The 23,209-nt window shown below is 40.4% G+C and overlaps 1 protein-coding gene across 4 annotated transcripts in view; it reads right to left on the bottom strand.

Moving 5' to 3' along the window:
- The window catches only part of MCTP1 (multiple C2 and transmembrane domain containing 1), a 206,082-nt gene that overhangs the window by 152,662 nt on the left and 30,211 nt on the right, over nt 1-23,209 (bottom strand). The window contains exons 1-2 of one of the 4 annotated variants that reach the window (XM_026044075.1): nt 11,479-11,814; nt 5,018-5,132 (exon numbers count right to left, since the gene is read on the bottom strand). In XM_026044075.1, coding sequence (XP_025899860.1) covers nt 5,018-5,132; nt 11,479-11,565 — 202 coding nt within the window. In that variant the 5' untranslated portion in view covers nt 11,566-11,814. Of the gene's footprint in view, nt 1-5,017; nt 5,133-11,478; nt 11,815-23,209 lie in introns of those variants that run through there. The other 3 variants (XM_026044071.1, XM_026044073.1, XM_026044074.1) reach the window with 3 other exon arrangements.

Here is a 23,209-nt window from a genome sequence, read left to right on the forward strand (position 1 = left end):
GTCTTCAAAACCCGCCTGGATGCCACCCTGTGCCACATGCTGTAGGTGTGCCTGCTTGAGCAGGAAGGTTGGACTAGATGATCTGTAGAGGTCCCTTCCAACCTTAAATATTCTGAAATATTCTGAAATATTCTGAACTGAAATAAAAGGTTTTGGTGTTTTTCCTATTACAATAATGCCACAAATCAAGTTGAAGGTCTGAAGTTACCACATATCATTTGACAGAGCAAAGAAATAGATGATCCCCCTCTCTCTCTCCCCCTCTCTTTCTCTCTCAGAGCTTCATAATTTGTGCAGATAGGACAAGATCTGACGACAAGACAGCCCTGCTTCAAAAGCTTAGCTTTTAGCTTACAGAAATTTCCCGTAAATATGTTAAGAAAGCTCATTGCTTTCCTTCAGAACTTTAAAACTTTCCATTGATATGGACTTCAAAGACTCATTAACGAATCACTTGATAATACGCCAAAATCCTTATCATCTCACTAATACTGCCCCTTCCCTTCTTTCTATTTCCATCCGCCTCTGTCTCTTGATTTACTACTCAGATTTTTAAGATATTGGGAAATTACCATCTTTCTTCCCATACTTCTGTGCACTGCCACTCCCAGGCACTGGGGCAATGAAAAGAATGAACAGGTCAAGTGAAAAAGAGAACCGGGATTTAAAACTGGGATTTTTTTTTCTGATCAAGCCTGCTAATGCAGCAGATTAATCATATGTTTTACACATTAATAAACATGAAAATATGTGAAAGATTATTAAATATAGACCACAACTAAATGCTATTTTTCTTTACTGGTATATTTATTACGACAGATTTTCTTTGGTAGTGAAGTAGGAGCATGAAATACTGGAGAAAATTAAATATGTTTAGAAAAACAAGCTTATCCTAAATGGCAAAAGGTAGGAGCATATTATACCATTTCAACATTAGGCTTGATAAAATAATTTTGTCAGTTGTCCTCAATATTTTTCTCCTTTTAATGACATTTTATCTCTGTATTAAATGAGCCATTTTTTATATCTAATAGTTTCAGAGGTCAAAACAGTATATAGGTGAGAGATCCTATATTTGCCTAACCTCTGTGCAGCAGAAGACTTAAGTTTTGAATAGATCCGGTTTTAGGGAGTGAAAGTCATGTTAAACTGCCCAAAATTAAATAATCCCACTAGGATGAAAAGCTGAGAAGTTTCTAGGAACATTTCTTTACCTCTTATGATTATCCATATGTTCTTTAACGACAAAGCCATTAAAAAGGACTGACAGCTTAGTCTCTGCAAATATCCTCCCCCCAAACATCCTGCAGTCTACAGCATTAGCATGGCATTTAACATCTCTAGAGAAGAAAGTCCATTTAATTTAACTATTAGCCCATGTCACTATCTCATGATGTGAGATTAAATTGAAGTGTAAACAAGTTCCTACAACACTCGAGGACAACACAGACACAAACCTAAAGAAAGGGAAAATTTTGAGATTCATTATTGAATAAAGGCAGCTATAAATAAATAAAAATTGCAGCCTAGTAAGAGCTTTAAATCATCTCAGAGGAAATGTAGCAGCCCTTTCCATAAACCTGCATTTCTGCGCAGTCCTGGTGGGACTAGAGGATCATAGTATAGAGAACAACACGGGTTTGGTTTGCCTGGGTTGAACTCAAGCTCTGAGCACAGTTGTTCCTGAAATCATCCATTTTTAGACAGATCAGCTCAGAAATTTTACGGCTCCAAGACCTGACAGAAAACAGCAGAGCCAGGGAGAGAAACAGGCTCGAGATGCAATGTTTTCAGCCATCTGGTTCTGCCCGGTCTTAACGACAGAGATTTTTTACTGTTCTTAGCCAGAAGAGCTATTTCCCATCGTTGCCAGTTTTTGGCCTTCAGCTTATTTATGCAGAAGCTGGTAATTGCCAAACACTGTGTTATAAGGAAGTAATAATATTGATGACATGCAAGCAAGCAAACAAGGAATGTTTATAGTAATTTCTTCAAGCTCTCATAACAAAACTCCAATTTATTTTGAGAGCTAACATGAATATGACCACAGGAAGGTAGAAGCCTGAAATCTCTACAGTAGGCAAACATCAGCTGGACAGACACTAACATATTTGGGCATTCTGGCCCAAAATAATCTAACTTCTTAGGAATCTCCCTAACTTGAAGGGTAGTTGATATTTCCAGGCAAACTGATTAAAAAAAAATCCTCTCGGAGTAGAGGATGACTAAAGGACCTTTGCCGGGTTTATTTCTAATGTCCTTTAAAGAAACATTTACAGGATGCTTTATACACAGAACAACAGCTGTCAGGCATTATGTCCAGATACATGAGTTCTGCAGCAGCAAGAATGCCAACCTGTGATTTCCTGTTTCAACATCTTTCCTTCGTATCTCTGCTAATTAACATGGCTTTTTAAAAATTATTTCTTCCAGACATTCATATTCCCCAGAGTTCTTTAAAATACACAGTGTCAGATATTTTTGATTCAAATAAAACCTTCATAATCTCTTTGAAAGCCCTTTGTCTAATATACTTACAGATTCTGACTTATAAACTGTTTCACCTGCTATGAAACCTTGCATACTATTTCTGTTCTAAATAACCAACTTCAACTGCCATCAAAAAAACCTAATGATACTTTATTTCCTTTGGATTAAATACTGTTCCAATTTAATATCTAATTTATTAAAAATGTATATAACTAAAGAGTTATTTTGATGAATGCTCTCATTTAGCAAAACAGATATCCAAAAGATCTTTCAAGAAAATTTGGCTTCAAACTACCTGTTATATATATAAATATTTATCTTGTATCTTGAAAAAGTATCTTCAAACCTAAGCATATGGTCTCCTTTAGGAACAGAAAACTAAGCAGATGTTACAAAGCCATTTGAGGTCACAACAGTGTTTTGCCAGAAGCAAAAATCTAAGTTGTCTTACCACCGAGCCGAGATGCAGCTATGACACCATAGCACCGTGGTACTTGAATAGAAAGCTGCATCAATGTGAAGACAGGATTTCTTGAAAAGACAAGGTTAAAAACAAGCAGTTGCATTTCCTAATAATAATAATACACACACAGGAGCACAAATATTGCCTGTGATAATGGTGGCTTTTAATTCCATCACTGGAGAACAAATGCAAGATGCCGGCCCTGTCAAAGACTGTTCTGTCTCTCCTTGGTTGGGACGCTCAACAGCGCTGTTCATCCACTAAAGGACATCATTAACAGGGGTACTGCTAGCCACCTAAACACAGCTGCAGCCTTTCCCCTCTACAGTCTCTTTTGGGTGCAAATTTGGGGATAGATAGAATATTTGCAGAACATTCAAGATATAAGAATTCAAGCTTGAATTCCAATACTGCAATATGTTCAGAAGCAGATTTCTGAAAAGATATGTGAAATTGAGTTACAAAAGCGAACAAAAAGCTAAAATTAAATCTGAATTCTTTTTTATCATCTTTTTTTATCACTCCTTCAGAGTACTCAGAAATTCTTAGTGTTAGGCTTTAAGCAGGGGTTCTGGAAAGAGATTTGAAGGAAAGATTTAAACTGGCTGTAACCATCTTATAGCAGGAGGGTTTTCTGAGACAGCTCTGTGATAAATCTCTCAACACCTAGTTTTAACATCTCACACATCTGCCCTACTAGGGCCACGTAAGGTGGATTCTTAAACAAGCTTCCTGTGGACTTGCCCCATGAGGGCTTCGTGATGCCTAGCAGGAACGCCGCTGCAGCCCACGGCACAGCAGCCCTGCTGCCGGCGCGGGCCTCAGGCCCCCCACGCTCGCTCTTTTGTCCCTGGATGAATGCAGGTGTCTACTGAAAAGAGAAACAGCAGAGGACAAGGCTCCTTTGAGGCACCCAAGAGTTTGGATCAGAGATTGTGGGGATTTAGATAAAAATGACTTCCCAGATCAAACGTCCTCCCTCCCACGCTTACCACTCCGCAGTTACCTAAAGCCATGACGGGAAAACAAGCAGTAGAAGACTGCAATACATGTGACTCAGAAACGAGGCAAATTTCATGCATGTGCTACTAGCTCATGAGGCAAAAACACCTAGGTACCCATTCCTTAATTAAAGTCAAAGCTTGCTTGCATATCAATCTATCTACGGCAAGAACATTTGTTATTTTCTCGCAACTGTGAATATATTCAAATTTCAGTTACTTTCCCACTAATATAAACAGGTGCTCCAGGATTTTACTACTTTATTTTGAGATCTCAACTGCAGCAAGTAAGTCCACCAAGTTAACATGGGAAAGTTCTGCACAAGATTTTTACAGCTGAGATTCTACTACAGCTCTCTCTCTCACCCAGAATACATTACAGCAAATCCAAAATAGGCTGCAAGACGGATTTATCACACTCAGCTTGCTGCTCAGGAAGGGGATTACTGACTGATCTACTTTTAAACACAAGCTGTAGTTGCCCACAGAGAATCACTAAGACTGCCAACTGTTCCTGTGGGTCACAGCACTCTTTAGGCATCCTTTCAGTGTCTGAACTGCAGTTCAGCAATGTATGTGTGCAATATGTGTCTTAGTCCAAACTATAAAACACCAGAATGATCGACAGATTGACCCACAAGTAACGCCTGAACTCATCAAATATTTCGTTGATTATTTTTTCAAACAGACCTCATTACTTATCAGTGAAGCAGTCAAATAAATATGTAATTAGCAAGCAAGGCAGCAAAAATCTGTTCAGTTCATCTATCACACCTCTCATATTAAAGCATTCCTAAAAGAGAAGCAAATTAGCTAACAGCTGAATTGAACTAGTATTAGCTAAATCTCATTAACTCTCCTATGTGGGCTTAGGTCATCGAAGTTCCTTTTCCTCCGTGCTTCAGGGAGAGCCTTTACATAATTTTATGCAGAGTTTAACTAGTCCATTTAAACTTCAAACTTTTAGCTATCTCTCCAACTTTAAGTTTATACAATGGTATTAAGTAATCCATGAGCTGATGATGTAATAAATACTGAGGCAAAGTTTACAGCACACACTCACCTCCGCGATCTCGTGCTGCTAAATGCTGTCCTCTTCTTAAAGTAATGTCCAGCTGGTACATACCGGGATCCGCAGAGGGGAAATCGGCATTACTAGTCCCACCTGAATTTGTTGTCTACAGGGAGGGGAAACAAACAAACAAAAAAAATCATTAATGTCACTAAAAGAGTCATTAGTATTACTAAAAGTTTCAGCTAAGGTATATATTTTTTCCTCTGCTGGAGTACAACCTGGAAGGCAAAACAAACCAAGTGCTTACAGCACCATTTGGACTAGTAATTTCCTGTGCCCTCAAGGCCTTTATTTAACAGAAATAATCTATTGACTGAATAAAATTCTCTCTTTCTTGTGGCTATTCATAAATGCATTTATGCTTTTGCCAGCTACTGAATTACTTGGCAAAATGTGTGTTTCTTCCATTGCAGGCAGAGGCATCATCAAACTCAGCTGTATCTCTTCCTTTCTAACATGTTTGTAGTTTGTGCAAATAATTCCTGTTTGCCAAGACAAAGATAAAACAAGACTCCCATAGTAGTTATTTGTAAAAAATGTAACATGAAAAACAAATAAATAAAAAAACAGACCCAAAGGAATTCTGCATCAGTGTAGCCAAATGACAAAGGAGAGAAATGAAATTTCCTGCTAAACTTAACAACTTTTGGAAAAGAGGTCTTAAAATATCCTTTTGTAAGTGTCTTCTAAATATACTTTTTGCATGAAATATCATATTTAATTTTAAAACTAGAATGGCTATGGCTATTACACATTCACAGGATCCACAGGATCACTGCACAATTTTATACTCAGATATAAATTTTTAACACTAGCGCTATCAGTATTTTCTTATGTGATTACAGGCCCTCTATAAGGGGAGGAGGGAAAGCCATGATGGATGTCTGTGTTCTCCAGGATGTTTCCAAGTCCTGCACCACTTCGACAAGAAACTTCCATTTTCATTTCTCTTCCCATCTCTCACATTAAGGGTAACAATAAATCTAAATTATGAAGAAAAAGCACAAACTAGGGCAAATTGGAGAGTCTTGTACACCAGAGTCACAACTCTGAGTCTCACGAGACTCTCACAGAAGTCACCCACAGCCTTCTTGTAAAAAGGCAGCAACTTGCTCCTCACCTTGCTGCTTCTTTCTCCCCCTCTCTAAAAAACTGACCACAGAAAGCAGCAAGATCACCGACAAGGGAACCCAAAATCCTGCCACGGGTTCTGCAGCATTCGGGCTTTAGTGCAGTCGGAACACGGCAACCTTGAGCTGCGCAGAGACTCAGCCCAGGGACAGCCCACCAGGGCATGCTGTGTAAGGAGGAATTTGCCTTGGGGAGGAAATAACGAGCACCACAATTTTCCTTCCCCTTTCTTGCCCTTTTACATAAGCTTGAAAACACCCAAAAAAAAAAAAAAAAAAAACCCTAAATTGCTCAACTGCCACATCCTACCTAATGACCTCAAGAAAAATGTGTTCTCTGTAGCCAGAGCAAAACCTCATCACAACTAGAACCGGTTGTGGCCCACAACGCTGTTTCACCCTGGCTCTTACAAGGTGAGGACCCCAAGTCTTCTGATAAAACAAGCTCATGGAAGGAGCCCCTGCCTTCACTTTCAGGATCTACACACAAGGTCTCCAACACCCTTTTCCTTTATTCATCCTTTTACAAAAACTTAGAATTCCCATTCAAAAGTATAAAGGCAATTTATTAACCATTTCACTTCTGTGCAGTGTCTGAGGCAAGGCAATGCCCGAATTTATGTCTTTGGAATGATTTTTATTAGCAGCCTTATTATTGTACTTTCAAACATTCTTACTGCAATTATGACTAAATTTTAAGACTTGACAATCTCCCATAGAATCCCTGTCAATGTGGCTCAAAGGCAGATTTCTGTTTGCCACTGCACGCGAGGCTGCTGAAGTCACTGCCCACAGTGACCTTCACCAGCTCCAACCACAATGAAAACGCTTCGCGTGAAGAAGGTCAAGAGAGGGATCTCACTAATGACACTTCCTCTGGTGTGCTCTCATTTCTAATAGATATTGAACTCCCGTGGGCTGTTCTTTCGTTGAGCAGCATGAGCAACAGCATGAGCTACTTTCCCTTTAGGTGACACATCGATGGTAAGGTCTGTGATAGCCCAGGTTTAAATGAATCAAGCTGCAGCTACATCTCACTCCTGACTCAGGATATGGCAGATAGATGCTCTAACGCGACCAGAACGTATGTAACGTGGTTAAGCTGAACTAAGCAGCACGTTCACACTTCCAATGACTTCTTTAAGTGGCACTCCTCCTTTAAGCACCTTTTTCAAGACATCTACATTAGAGAAACTCATCTGCAATCTGAAAGACTCTTTTCAACAGTTTAAACCCATGAAGCATTAATAAATTATTACATTAATAAATACATATATATAAGCAACCTCATCATTAAGCTAGACCAAGTGTTTAAAATACAAAGATGTTTATCTAAAGATTAGTCACCTACGGCATGGTGAGCTCAGGCAGAACACGCCTGTGGCCATGCTACAGGCCACACAAAATACCACAGTATTAAGTTGCATCTGAGCACCCTAATATAAAGGAAAGCTCTTTATTGATTTCTATACAGGTAACTGCACAAAGCGTTATCGTTCAAGGAAATTAAATTGTTCCTTAGTCTTCCAATGCTTGGTGTTAGCATCCACTCGGGGGGTTGTGCTATGCAAGCTGACACAAGATGCAAACTATTTCCAGAATGGAGATGAAAGATTTGGATTTTCTTTTTTTTTTTAATTTAGTGTCCTCTCCCAATTCCATGGGACATAAAAAGGCCGGGGGGGGGAGAGGCGGGGGAAGTCTCTGAATAGTTCATAGAGTGCCTGGAAACTCAAGTTTCAGTTATATCACAACACTGTTCCATGTTAAATCCTTTAGGATACTCTGAAGTGAAAAACTAGTTAAATATCTTCTCATTTTTTCTTCTCATGCCATAAGACCCCCTTTTGCTGTATGAGCCCAATTTAACAGTTTAATGACCAGATTAATTTTTTCTCCCTCTTTTTTTTTTTTTTTTGGTAAACATATCTGGATTACCCAAACTGACTGTAAGCCAGCTAGCAGTGCTGTCAGGCCTGGAGCTGCACCAGCACCAAGGCCAGGCAGCTGCGCAATTTTATGCTAAATCCAATACTTCTACCTGGCCAAGTATTCACTAGTTGGAAGGCAATTGCTGCTCAACAGGGAGGAGAAATGAGGCCATTGTGCAACTGATGAGATTACCAAAATCATCACCGTGGCCACATAACATCATTTTTATAGTTCATTAGAATCACACACTGCAAAACAAAAGCAAAAATTAGAGCTATGACGATGTCCTAGACAGCGCTTTGTAGCACGCTAGTGTTCTGCTTAATGGCAAGTCAGCAAAGCTGAGGAACAGCTGAAGTAAAAGGAACTAAACTCTCGTAAAACAGGACTACATTTCAAAACAAATATAAAAAAGCATTCTGGGATTTTAAATTTTATTGGAAATACGCAGAGACTAGCAGCAGCATTTTATAGGGGCTATCAACAGGCTGATTACCCACATATGTGCTTTGGCCGGGACTTACCACTGCTGAAGTCTGTCACATAGCAGATGCTTCCCATAGATAAGGTATGGCTGTTTACAACTACATAAAAATGAAATAATATTTTTAAAAAATCAACTGTGGTTATCAAGATTTTGAGCTGAATAAAACACACTGATGAACTGCCAAGTCAGATTTTGCATATCTGCCCTTCATCACATAATGACAGGAAGGTCTCACACACACACACTGCCTGAAATCCCTCGCCATGAGGAAAGAGCTGCAGGTTCAACACAACTCCTGCAGGACCCAAGCATCGCACAAGCTGGGCCACCACAGCACCACATCACTTACATCCCCATGTATACGTCAACACCCTGAATATGCCCAGCTTATAATCACAGGACATACGCTGTGGAGTTATAACAGTCCAGCCTTCTCTTTCCTCTCAAGGAGATACTGAAAACGAGATTAAAGCGAGACTAAGCTAATGAAGCAAGAGCCAACAAGCCCTCCTCTTCCCCCACAGTGGTTATGTTGATGCTCCAGTAAAGCAACCACAAGTCTTTTTTCTTTTAATTTTTAAATCATCCTCACCCTCAGTCCAGACCATTTCCTATTTCTTTCTCTTAGATAACTCCTCTAAGACATGGACTCCTGGTTTCATAAGAAAAGCACTCTCTACTTTTTCCAAAAGACACCCACATTCCTCAGTCACACTTTGGGCTATACAACAGCAACCTACATGAGGCATTCAACAAAACCAGCCCCAACTCTGTAAATGTGTACCCTGCTACATACATTTGAATACAACCCAAGTACACAGGACTGCTACCACCCTATTGTTTCACACCACTGAGCTCTTTGCTTGTTACTTCTGTGAAAATTAACACTTAATATTCAGAAATGTTAGTTTGAATGCAAGAAAAACGAAGTACTTACACAGAATGACTAAGGAAATACCAAGACTGTATTGTACATGAGATGCAGTTGATAGCTATTAAGTACAGACCTTTTGGGGCATCTTTTTACTCTTTGCAATGAATACAATGGGTGCCGACCAGCAGATCTTTCAAGGGAATAACATAGAGTAAGAAAGGTTGTAATATTTTTTTTGCACTTTCAGATTATCTTAAAAATAGATAGTAACAAAAATGAGGAATTCTTTTGAAACTTTTGTAACTGATCTTGACTTAATAAGTTGCTTTTGGGTAGTGAAGTTGCAAATTGAGGTAATGCTTTTTGGCATGTTACCAGTACAAATCTATTTCATTATTATCTGAATGTACTAAACGTATCTTTCCAGAAGCATCTTTCCTTGTAGCATGGAAATTAGTAACTGGAGAGAACCACTGAATATAAATACAGTATCAAAATTATAATTACTCATCAGAGACTGTGCTTGAATGGAGCAAAGAACTTGCAAGCAGCAATTATAGCTGAGATCACTTTGATTTGATCTAAAGAAAACACTTGCATAAATTGGAAACTGAATTAATCCTAAACCATATTCAGGTCAATTCCGCACACAAAAATAGACATTACTGAGATTCATCATTGTGAACACTTCCGAAGCCTCTAAAAAAATACTTCGACTGTCCTTCCCTTAAATATATTTTCTTAATAGTCTTTACACACACTGCAGTTGGAATAGATTAGCTGACCTTTGAAAGTCTCTCCCAGCCCTATTATTTATTTTATTTAGGTAGATTCCACAAAGATACACTCTGATTTTTGACAGTTTCAACATCGGCCCCATTTATTGGTACCATTTTAAGAGCACAGTCCTCAAGGTGATGACTACATTATCTTAGGTGAATGACATTTCTTGACAATTTACCAGAGCAGTTCCACACCCATAGTTACTGCACATCCTCCATACACCTGCAGACTCGTTTTTCTCTTCTACAAACCATATTCCGAATCTTTTCAAAGCTGGACTTTTACATTCCAGTCTGTTGGCACACATCTCAGCATATCACCTTCTGCTAAGCAAACCCCAACCTGCCAGCTAATACACTGTCCCTGCAACCTCCCAAACTCAGCCAAGACACCCACCTCACAGTCACTGATAACAGAATGAGATGATGCAAAGTAATGACTGCATATTCATTTTCTGCAATCATCTATCCAACAAGAAGTTAGTTAAGCATCTTGGAGGCTGAAAACCTTAGTCTGCCTGGAAGGTGCCAATTAAGGAGTAATTTGCTGTTTCCAGTTTTGGACACGATAAAAAGTAGTCTTCCGTCCTGGAAATATGCATAATACTATACGGCTGAACGATACAAGAAAATATATATATATACACTGAAGTCATATGTTTTTCCTATCTAATGCAAAGCCCATAGCTCTTCCTCTGCTTCTCATAACCGACTAAACAACTATTTAAATACAGGAGAAAAACAAAAAAGTAACGGATGCTTTCCCGAGTTAGTAGCTGCAATGCCCAAGCACCTCAAAATTAGCTTTCGTGTTACCAGCGATCCCCAGTGGAGAACTGCACAGCAGGAAAGATGAATGATACTGAAATGTAGTGTTTCTAGTCCATGATACTAGAGATTTCAGTTCTTCATATGGTTAAAAAAAAAAAAAAAAACCTAATGCTTCAGAGAATTGGCAAACTACTCACATTCCAGCTCCACCACTGACTGATGGGAGATGAAAAGGCAGAAAGAAACCTGATCAGAAGCTCTCCAAAATGTCCTAAAAGCCTGTCAAAATAGAGACTATGCAATATTAACCCCCTTAAAATTTTATCTGGAATCTGGCACATATTAGAGGGGAAGAAATACCTCCTCAAAGGGAAAAGACAAAACTCAAGCTCTTGCTGATTTCCGAAGGAGGAATGAAAGCTTTATGAGCAGCAGTATCTACCACAGAGCACAATGTTCTTCAGGGTACGAACCTTCCTGGGGGCTGGCATCGCCCAATGCCAGATAAAATGGAAAAGTCCTTTTCGGTGAGCATTACTTAGTGCCTTTCTGGCAAGCATCAGAAATGACAGGATAAATTCCAGTCTTCAGAATAAATCCCTACTGTCGTAAATTATTGATTGGGGTCAGAGCAAAATGAAATGAAATGCAGCTTCCAAGCAGAAAGTCAGTCAGCGTGGTGGAGCAATGATGAAGCTCTGCAGGTGAGCCAGTGGAAGATGTGGAATGCTTTCTCCTGGAAGCCACACAACTTTTCTTCTAACAATCTCCAATGACAGATTCTCTTCAATTGGTCATGGAAGATCCTTCAGCTGCTTCCAGTTATAGACAGCAGGCGGTTACAGAGCTTCGTCATCTGGAGGTGGATGAAGAATTTTGAGTTATTAGCTGTTTTAGGCTTTGAAATTCTTGAGTGGGCAGCTTACATTCAAGGTTTGACTCTTCTGAAAGATGTTTCCCTTCTCAATTCATGAGAAGATATAGTTCTGATTCATGAATAAATTTGGAAATCTAGTCTACTAATAATGGTGGAATATATAACTCTGGAGAACCAGAGCACTGGTGACAGTGAACGTTTTCTACCTTTCAACATATGCTGTTCACATAACCTCAACTTTGTCCATCTTTGTGAAAGAGGCAACTACCACCATATTATTCAGCCTCCCTGAAGGTGAATATGAGTATTATAGTTCTTATGGCCAGACTAGAAGAGCCACTGTCCTGACAGAGAGACCACTGTGTGGCTAAAAACTGGCCAGGAGAAACCCATGAAGGACACGGCTTCTCCACACCCTACCATAAATCTGATCAGACCAACTGCAGGTCGCTGCTGTTAATTAGCTCATCCCAGATGCACCCAGCAGGCACCAACACCACACACCTTGGAGGGGCAGCCCTCGGCACCGTCAGGTAGGCCCACAGTGAACCCCGTAAGGGACAACATAATCCCAATTTCAGGAAAAAGATAGAATAAAAATGGAAGAAACAGGTAAATCAACGGACTACCAGCTACAAACTGTTAAAGACAGGAGAAGATAGGCACTTAGAGACATGAAGTGCTCTCACTCAAGCTCTAACTGGTGAGAAGGAAATGACTTACGCTTAGGAGCTCGTTCCTCCTATGTACCATCAATGGATGCAATTTCTCCCATTTTGCCTCTTTCAGCAATGCTGACTAAGAAGTTCTTCGGCCCAAATGGACTGGCACATACCCAAACACAGTGGAATAAGAGGAAAAACTGTTCTTCTTCCACAGGCAGCTTGATAAGAAACTTGTAGACAGTCCCAAGTAATCACGGACCACTCAAATTTCAGCAGAAAAGCTTTCTTTGCACTGTTATTGCTGCACTTCACTTGACCGAGCTATGTGTGGTTCCTCAGTCTGGGTTAATCCCTTCAAGGAGGTTCATTAAACCAGAATAGCAATTATTTTGAAATTCAAGATAGTTTGGCCAACAGTCTATTTGTTGCAGTGTCTTCCTCCCTAAATCCATTCCTTATCCTTCCTCTTTTATTATACTTATTATAATTTATTTATTATAGAGGGAAATTGGGCAAAAAGCATTGATAAGAAAAACCCAGTGTCACAAGGGAGAGACATTTGCTCTCAGGTCTGGAGATGCTAGAAAGAATGACACTCATCCTTCATCAACTACTAAACTAGTATAACAAATAGTGTGTATTATTTCTATTATCTTGTTATGAGATTCATCCTCCCTCCTTGTGAGAAATGTTACCAACAGGGTATCTTATTCCACAGGAATTCTGAGTTGTTTACTGGCCTTAGTCTTACACATACTGGAATCTCTCATGGGTCTTTAGAAAACAAGCAGCTCTAAATAAAAGTTTTAAATAATTGTTAAATAAGTAATAAGTTTAAAATTACTTTAAATAAGTAAATTTAAAAATAGGCTAAATATGTAAAGAGGCTTGATTGATTAGAGACAATGCATAAACACTGATTACTTCAAAGTAAGCATATATGCGATATGCCTTTATGCTGTGATGCTCCCATACACTGTAATTTAAATTTCTCCCCCTTGATACTCCAGCCTTTTTTTCCTATAAACAAATCCATTATTTTCAATGATAGAGCAAGATATATTACATATCACCATATAAATATGGAGTTGCTTCCTTGTTAAGGATATACCCATATATCATGGTTCCTAAGTAAAAACAATACTAATATAAAAGCAGCTCCAAAGAATTTATCAGAACTTATTTTTACATCACTTAGCCAGCAAGCACTGTGCAAATATTTACACCATCAATTACTTAGGTCCTCAACACACACACCACAGTTCCAATTCCAAGTTAACAGAAAAAAAAAGAATAAACCACTCCTCTCAATGCAAAATATACTCAATGATCATGTGTCACATTTTTAGAAAACACTATAGCCTTACAATATCCATATGTCATGAGACCTTCTGTTCAGAGCATATATGATCTATATATTGGAGAGACAATATGCCAGCATAGGAATTTCTTCTTCTCCAGTGATGCAATTAAGTCATAGATTCTCACTAGAGCCAAATTCACTTTCAATGTAATTCTAGTCAACTAAATGTATTTGCATCAAGAATAAATGTTTTTAAATTACTTCACAGAGTCTTAAAATGGTCTTAAATTCACCCTATTCACAAAAAAAAATCCCATTACTATAATCATTTTCAAAAATGAGAAAAAAAATCCTGCTTCTTTCAGCAGGCGAAATGGAAAGCATGAAACAAATTTGATCCACCTTTCATCTGTGCAAAAGCATTCATTTCCCAGGACAATGACAGAACGAGTACTCCTGGGCCTTTTTAGTTTTAAGATTATTGGAAGTTACACATGCTGAGCACATTTTTGCAAGAACCCATGCACTTGTACATCTCTGCACGTGATGCATCTGCAGGAAGTGAATGGGAAAACAAAAGCAGTCTCTAAAGGGGACTAAAATCATGCTCATTTTGTGTTCAAACTAAGCACTAGAGTCCTAAAAACGTCATTCCTTGAAGCACTAAAATCACACCTGCACTTACAATTTTCGCCACGGACCATGTCTCCAGCAGGTACTGCACTACCTGGCTTCGGGCAGTGAGCATTCCTATCAACTCCAAAGACACTCACACCAGCGAGCACAAAAACGCTCCCACTCGCCCAAGGGGCGCAGAACCACCCGCAAGCTCCAGCCAAGTCGGCACCCGAGGGATAACGGGAGCAGGGAGCGGACACCGCTGGCAGCCCCCTTGTGTGCAGGCAGGTCCAAGCACAACGGGCTGTCTCCATCCCAGGGAGGCGAGCGCTGCAGCCAGCGTACGCCGTGCGCATCGCTCCCTCCGGGAAAACCCATCGCCCGTCATCGTGGGCGGCGTGTGCACCATGTCCACGTTTCCACAGCAGAAAAATCACACTGAGTATCTCGAACATCAGTTATTCATGTTACTACTAATAGCTAAGAATAAACACACACACACTAGTAACTTGCTTTACTCAGTAGTGGTTTTATATTATACGACAAGGTTAGAGTATAAATTTTGCATAATACAGCTGGCAAAACACAGCACTGGAATTAGACTGAATTAAAAGAAATACAGTGATAGAGTCACTATAAAACACAACTAAACCAATTCTAAAAGAAATTTCTTACTGCTTTTGATACTTTGTATTAACGTCAGAGGATAACCCTAGACTCTTAAATAACAAACAGCAAAAACATTTTAGAAGATTCCAGTGTTAAACTTGCAGCAAAAGCTAATTTATTTGAGTGTTCATTGCCTAGATACTTAGATATATTTCAGTTTATCATTTCCCATTAAAGAATGAAAATATTAGACATAAAGATTAAATAAGAAAAAAGAATCCATAAGCTCCACATCAGAATTTGGGTATTTGAGAGCAACTGAGAAGGTGGAGCAGCAATCTTCAAACAATTAAACCCACAAGTAATTAAGAGACACTCCTGTTAACATGGAGAGCTCAGTATGAGAATGACCAAGGTGATATCTCAGTACAGTATCTGGAGAGAGAAAGTCTCCTATATTCTAAACCAAAGCAAACACTGGTGTGCCTGTAAGCAACTGATGCTACTTTCTCTCTTTCTCTTACCTGTGGTTTTGTCCTTGTTAAGCCAAAGCAATATTTTCCCTCATTCTGCATTACCCACTGAGGGCATGCAATTTCCATCAAAAACACCTAAACCCATGGTTTTAAATTATCTGTGCATCATTTTAGAGCAGAATCTAATATCACATCACATCTAGTATCACATCAGAGAGTGCTTTGCAGAGAAACTAAATTCCTACCTTACTGGGCGCAAACCGAGAAGTTCCTTTAGCCTTCGGCTATCTAAACCAGTGTCCCGGGAAGGAATGGAATCTCTTTTGTGGCACCAAGATGCTCGTAAAGCTCGACCAGCCTTGTGAGCTGCCAACCTGCTCAGCAGCACTGCTCACTTCTGGCGGGTGGCAACAGCTCTGTGCAAACACCGCTCGCCTCCTGCCACGAGCTGCAGCTCCTCGGAGTGAAAGCAAGCTGAAGCCTCGATAGGCGCCCGGGTTTCTCCACGCATTCGCAGGAAATGACTCAACGCCCTCCCCAGCTTCAAGCGCTGCAAACGGCCTCCTTCCCCTTCCCACAACGCAGAAGATAACAAGTTAGCAAAGCTTATACTATACGCTTGTTAAACAGGGGCATGAATCAAACATGAGAGATTTACCCAGGAAACATTTCATTTCAGAACAGCTATGCGCAGCGTTTTGCAAAGAATACCTGAAGTGGGGAAATACCAACCTTAAAATATTCTCAGAGATAATACGGAAAGAATATGGGAATGCCTAAAAAGTAGGCATTTTCTTTCATTCACATAAATACAAAGGCATTCATTTATTAAAACAAGTATTTAAGTTCATATTTATTATACTTCAGAGATTAAAAACAATATTCAGACAGCATCTCCGTATGTAAACATCAGAGGAATTCCATCAGTTTTACTCCTTTAGCAACTCTCTGTACCTCACATTGGATCGTATTTACTCCAAAAGATCTCAGCTTTCTAAGCTACGCTTTGCCTGCATCAGCCATAAATCCCTGCAGATGAACGGTCAGAGCAGTTTTCAAGTGTGGATTCTCTCTTCCCTGACTTCCCCATTCCTGCAGAGGTCACTTGATGACAGGGAGGCCCTCCTGGAGGGACGCAGTTTACAGTGGAATATGTCAGAGGAGATTAAAATTCAGTGGCATGATTCTGAAATACTGGTTTTAAGTAGAAGAGACAGCCAGAAAGCACCCAGTCTGCGGCCAAATGTCTGAATTCCTCTTTTTTTTTCCCCCCTTTCTCCAGGAAGTCTTTGGTGGAAAAGAAATACCAAAATAACTGTTTACATATATATACATATAATACATATAATGTGTATACATATATATTTACACACACATACACATGGCAGGTGCCACTCACGGGCTTAATGAAAACCCACTAAAAACTCCAGGCTGATCCTCAAGCAAGGCCTTCACGCACCGAGCAGTAAAGCTGGGCACATTTATTTCAGACCCACCGCACAGCCGAGTGCACAAGCTGGCTACTAAGCCAGAACATTCCCCCTCTTTCTTCCATAATTCTATCTTAGTTTATCACTCCTGAACATCCAAGTTCAGTATTGCTTTGGCACTCACTCCAGGAACACCACCACCACAAAAGGAAAACCACAGTCCTAAGGAAGAAAAAAAAAAAAAAGAGTAAACATCAGATTCACTCACAGAACAAGCCAGTGACTACAGCTTCCAATAGACTTGGATCAGATGAGATGCACTAAAATAATACACATCACAGGAAATAAATGTGAAAGAATCCTCAAAACGTCATCGCACCCATGGCATGGGGGAAGATCCATTATATAAGATATTATGGAAATCTCTGTGCCAGGAGCTGAAGACAGCTTACATTTTGGCAGACTTCTTTTGACTACTAGAAGCAACTCAGTGAGTACACTCTCTTCTTTCTCCACTAAAAAATATACTCCCATAAAAAGCAAAATTTCTTTGCAAAAACAACAGGCAGTGATGGTTTGTTCCCTAAACAAGGATCTGTACAGCTGCTACATGTGCTCTTGCACCTATCACTTGATGTCTCCATGTTTCCATCACTGAGGGTGCTGCAATAACTTTCTCCCGCAGTTCCAATGGCCAGCACGGCCCTCAGAGGGACAGGGCTGTCCAAAGGAATGGGAATGTGTGTTATCTTACTTAAATAATGCTATTTAAGATTGCTGTCTGCCCTCAAAATTAAGGCAGACAGTGCTCCTAACTTTAGAGTGGGGGGGAAGTCACTGAAATTCAGCCTCAGGGATTCCCTTCTCAGTTGATACCTCCCAACTGCCTTTCCTCTCATGCTGGACCGTGGCCAGGCACCGATGGGGGCTGCCCCATGGGGGGCAGCCAAAACGCACCCAGCCCTGATGAGAGGTCTAGGCAGAAGCTGCCCCGGTCTCCTGCCATCCCCTCGGCTCCCCTCCTGCATCTCCTTGTCGTTCATGCCCGGCGCTTCCAGCAAAGCCAAGGATCACCCTTCTTCCACATCAGCAAAGGCAGGGGAGAAGGCAGTGACTCTGGAGAGACAAATCTGTCCTCAGTGTTCAAGAGGAAGGACACGTTATACTGAGTGCCTATGCAAGGATGGGAGAAGGGAAAACTATTTTTTGGTCACAATCTTCTCCTTTATCAAAGGTGAATCTCCTCTCAGTTCCTAAAAGCAGATGGCAATGTATCGTTAGGCTGATTGACTTTCTGCAAATTTGATTTTAAACCCATGCTACAGAAGATGAGAAATGCATTATTTTATTACTTCTGTGAGGCCAGAGCTCTCTGCTGTAAGAAATTAAGTGACACACAATGAACCTATGGTACAGAGAAAAACATTTTTAAAATATACAATTTCTACTGAAGCTCTTCTTAAATACAGATCACTTTCTAAAGATTCTGGAAATTCCAGTTAGATCCACTTTTGAAACAAACAACTGAAATCAGAAGTGCTTTTACCCACAGGTAGGCACATAAAAAACAATCAACTTTGATTAATCACACTATTAATCTGTTGATGCAAATAGAGGCCACGAGTTAAAGCAGTGTATGCTGATCTGAAATAGTAGAACAACTAACTTCAGTCAATACCTGGAATTCAGGCACGTTACTGGCCTGCAAGAAGCTCGACAGCTCCATGAGCAGCAGCAGCCTTTCAGGAACTGACTGCACAGCTCACAGGGAAACCAGGAGTTTTACAACCTAAGTTTAGCATTCTAAGTTCTTTCACAATTAAATAATTAATGCTGTTAGTATTTTTATGTTGACAGAGCTGTCCCTTCACAATACAGGGCAATTTTTCAGACTACTCCATTTACAGTAGTGAGAATCCAGGTAAGGGCTTCATCTCACAGGGGTTTTGACTTAATATTTGAGGAATAAAAGAGGTAACCATAACCACTAATGCTAACAACTAAAAGCAGTGGTAACAAAACTGAGGAATAACTACCGCAAACTATTTAGCTCAGCTCAAACTACTAATACAATTTCCTTCTATCTCGACCAATGCCTCTGAATATTTTATGCTGCCTAGCACAGTGGCAGCTTGTTTCATCTATTTGGTTTCAGACTACTCACATGAACCATTTCTGCCAGTAAAATTAAGTACGCTTTTATTTGATATTTAGTTCCCTACTGATATACAGGGGGAAAAATATGTTTTTCTAATGATAGTAGTAGTCTGTGAAGCCGTAAACTTGGCAGTAAGTCTTTAAGCGTGAGGAAGATTTAAATGCTTGGTGCATTGGAGTGTGTGCTGAATGGCAGTATGTTTTTATAGGAGACCAGGAGGAATGGAAAACCACGAGAAAGCTAGAAAACCTGGCAGCAGGGTTGGTTATTTGGCTTTTAACATGACTGGCACCAAGGTTGCGCCAGTCACCCGGTTCTCTGTGATATGTACCCGGAAAATAGGGACATGGCAGCACTGCCTCCCTGCTGCCCTCGCAGGGCAAACTCCATGTCGGAGCTGGCAGCCACTCGCTCGGTGCTGATTTGGAAAAGCGTGTTGATGTGCCAGGCACGGGGAACCTGAAACAACGAGCAGATGCCGCAGTTTCCCTGCCAGGCTTGTGGTCTGCGCGCGCATGCGTGCGTGCAGGGACGCGTCCTCTCGTGAGGCACCTTCAGAGACACAGGCACAGATCTTTAGAAAGAATAATACAGTAACATTATGGGTGTCTCGCCAGAGCAACCCCACGTACAGAGGAACTTAGTTCTTGGCCTGGAGAGAGGCGAGCTCTACATGGTGCCCGTGCCGCCCCAGGCCAGGGCTCCCTTTCCACAGGCCCGACGCACCCACACCCCGTGTGCGGCTGCCCCTGGTGGCGGGAGAGCCTCGCACAGCAGCTCGTGCTCCTGAGAAGCCCTCAGCCTCACGGCCGCTCCTCAGGGAGCGTAACCTGCCGAGCCAGGTGCGTCCCAGGGACAGGCCGGGCGAACCCGAGCCGTCACCGCTCCCCTGGACGCCAACAAGGGCGGCCTGCACCACGTCGGCTCCGGGCTAACCCGCACCGAGGTCAGCGGCTCCTCAGGAGGAAACAGAAACTCACAAATACCCAACCTGCATCCTCTAGGATTAACTAAAATTCCCCCACTCCTCTTCTTTCCCTTACCTACCTGACTATTATTAATAGTCTTTTTACTGCACTGAGATGAATGGCGATGGCCCGGAGGAAAAGGGGCAGCTTCGGAAACTCTTTGGAAAGACTGTCAAATGCAGATACACTCCACGTGCAACTGCAGCTTCGTACAGAACTCCCGAGGATCACAACATCCACCTAAACTACTGAAAGAATTAAAAGCAACTCGCTTCTCACCTCCTAAAAACCTGCAGCTTCAACACTGAAGTGTTTAGAGTAACAAGTCCTTAAGGAGAACATCAAAATCTTTGTGTTTTACTTGGTAATGCAATATGACGAGCAGTGTTTGAGGACCCTCTCCAACTACAGCCTCATCTTTCTCCAGATCACTTCAGCTATTAGTCTTCCTAATAAAAGTCATTAAAATAAAGTAATAGATGGTGCATGGAAAAAAGCGCATTCAAAAGAAGAAAAAACAATGTCAATTATCCATTATGCTACTACAAGCTACTCAAATATTCATTTTTGCTCACTTTTTCACACACAAGCTCACAGCTTGCTCACTTTAAAGGAGTAAAGAGTCAAGAGGTGGGAAGAGAGGGACAAGTGCAGGCGACTTGACCCATTAGAGATTCCGTAATCTCATAAGAGGCCTCCTGCTAGAGCACAGGTGAGCCCATCGCTTTCTATTACAAGGAATTTGGACAGAAAAGCTCACCCTGCCTGCTCAACAGAAGTGACAAGTTTTGCTACTAGACAATTTTCTGTTTGACTTGGACTACATTCTGTTTTAGACTTCACTTACTACTCATCATCCAACACTGTGCCTTCTGCTTTTGAGCACAACTGGGAAGTATGATTTCATTTGCTAGGAAGTTTTATCTCCAAAAATCCTTTTTTTCAGTATAGGGATCAAAACCAAATGATAAATACTTCACTATGTTGGGTTTTTTTTTTTTTTTTTTTTTTTTTTTTTAGCGAAATAATTCTATCTGTGATGATTCAATACTGGTGGGATATTGTCAAAGAAATTGCTACTTGTTAAACTGTAATTACCACACCCATATTTTAATCCACAGGAATTATGTTCCTTTTCTAATCGTCATTCATCTTATTACCGGTACAAACACTAACCTGTTAAGAATCACCCTGGGATGACACCTGACCTTAGGCACACCGAGAAAAAGTTAAGCCATATGTTTCCATTGTGTATATAAAGGGGAGCCAGCAGGTACAATTTACAGAGAAGCTGACACAGCAGTAAAGGTGCATTTTTGGAATCAAGTTGAATTGGAGTATCTCCTCTTTGAAAACTATTTTTTTCACAACATAGGATAATTTAAGCTGTATACAGTTCATAGAAAACAGAAAGGGAAAAAGAAACTGCTGTGTACAGCTTGTTCCTCCTGAAGAGCAAAATGAAGTTTTGCATGAACCTGAAAATGTGTTAAGTCTGCCAATGTAAACATACTGCCAAGATGCACTCTAGTAAGAGGCTTCGTGCCCGAAGTTACCCAAGACCAAGGGGAACTGAAACCTCTTCTCTTTGTCTCACTTCCTGGAGAAAACTGGAAAGAAAAGAACACGTCTTCCTTTAAAGCCCTGTTGAATCATGATCAGCAAAATGCACTTTGATGCATTCAGAATATAGGCCCCAAAAACGTACTGATAAGAGGTACTGAAGTTCTATTTATTTATTCATTCAAAATAACTTCTTCTCAATTCAGAACTTCATTTCACTGACCAATCTGGAAACATTACATGTGCAAGCCTAGCGCAACATAATTACTGGCAAATAACAACTTGGGATATGAGACTCGTTCACACCTCCTTGTCCTAACCAAGGAAAGGAAGCTTGGTTCAAGTGCAGCTTCATGGGCTGCACATCTTAGCAGATTTTTTTTTTTTTTTTTTTTTTTTTTTTTTTTTTTTGTCTTTGATCTTTCCCACTGCTCATTTTTCAAGTTGGAATGTAACTTAAATTTCACTGCTGAGGGAGCAGTTGAGATGTGGACCGGGCAGCTCTGCTGGGCTGCACCCCTAACCAGGAGAAGAAAGAAGCCCATGGAGAGGCAGGCCAGAGGCCACTTCTGCTGCTGACGGGTCATATTAAAAGAAAGGAGGGCTACGCCAAGTTGAAAGACTGTGAAGCTATGCTAGAACTACTGAAAAATAATCCCAAACTAGATATTTTTAAAAATAAACCAAATTTTAGCTGGACACATTTTACTTTACATCAGTGTCTCCCAAGATGTTGATTACATATTTTCTTTCTTTACCCTATTAAAGATCATAACTGTAGGGTCATCTATGTAGTACCATGTAGAGCTGAGAGAACTGAGGGAGAGGCCATTAGGCACTCACAACTCAAGTGGAGCAAGAACTAACAGCAACGCCAAGTTTTACCCCTTCCTCAAGCATGCCTGTTGTGGCTTCCCATTTTTTAAGGCATATATTATGGGGGTAAGCAGATGATTGCTGCACATATTAGGAACAGGATTTCAGAAAAACACAATTTTCTACTGAATGCTGTTTATCTACTATTTGCTGCTTTTACCCAAATGAATCCTAATAAGCTCCATCAAGTCCAGGTATTGAGTAGCTTAACAGGCTTGTCTTAGGACCAGCTTGCAGAAAACACCAAGTCCATCGATTCCTTACTTATGAATTTAAGACGAGCAAAGATGTTTCCAGAAGCAATTAAATAAACACTCTCAGAAGCATAAATCTTACATAAGATGCTCTTTTGCAACCCTTGGCTTTATAAATGTGTTCTCTGCCCTTTTAATGTCTAATAAAACAGTCATCTTCACTATATCAAAGATATCACCACCATGAAAGTGCTCCAGTTAACTTTCAGTTCTTTACTTTTATAACCACCACAGTAAAGAGGATGAAAGCTGGGACACACCCACTACACAGTAATGACCACAAAAAAAAAAAAGAAAAAAAAAAAAAAAGCTTTAGGATAAATAATTTAAAATTCACAAAGATATTTCCTCCAAATCAATTAGATACTGAATTTTAGCTTTTGTATTGAAGTATCTCCTTCCAAAAA

Source organism: Nothoprocta perdicaria, unplaced genomic scaffold, assembly GCF_003342845.1.
Source record: "Nothoprocta perdicaria isolate Ctin4 unplaced genomic scaffold, notPer1 scaffold_35, whole genome shotgun sequence".
Lineage (NCBI taxonomy): Eukaryota > Metazoa > Chordata > Aves > Tinamiformes > Tinamidae > Nothoprocta > Nothoprocta perdicaria.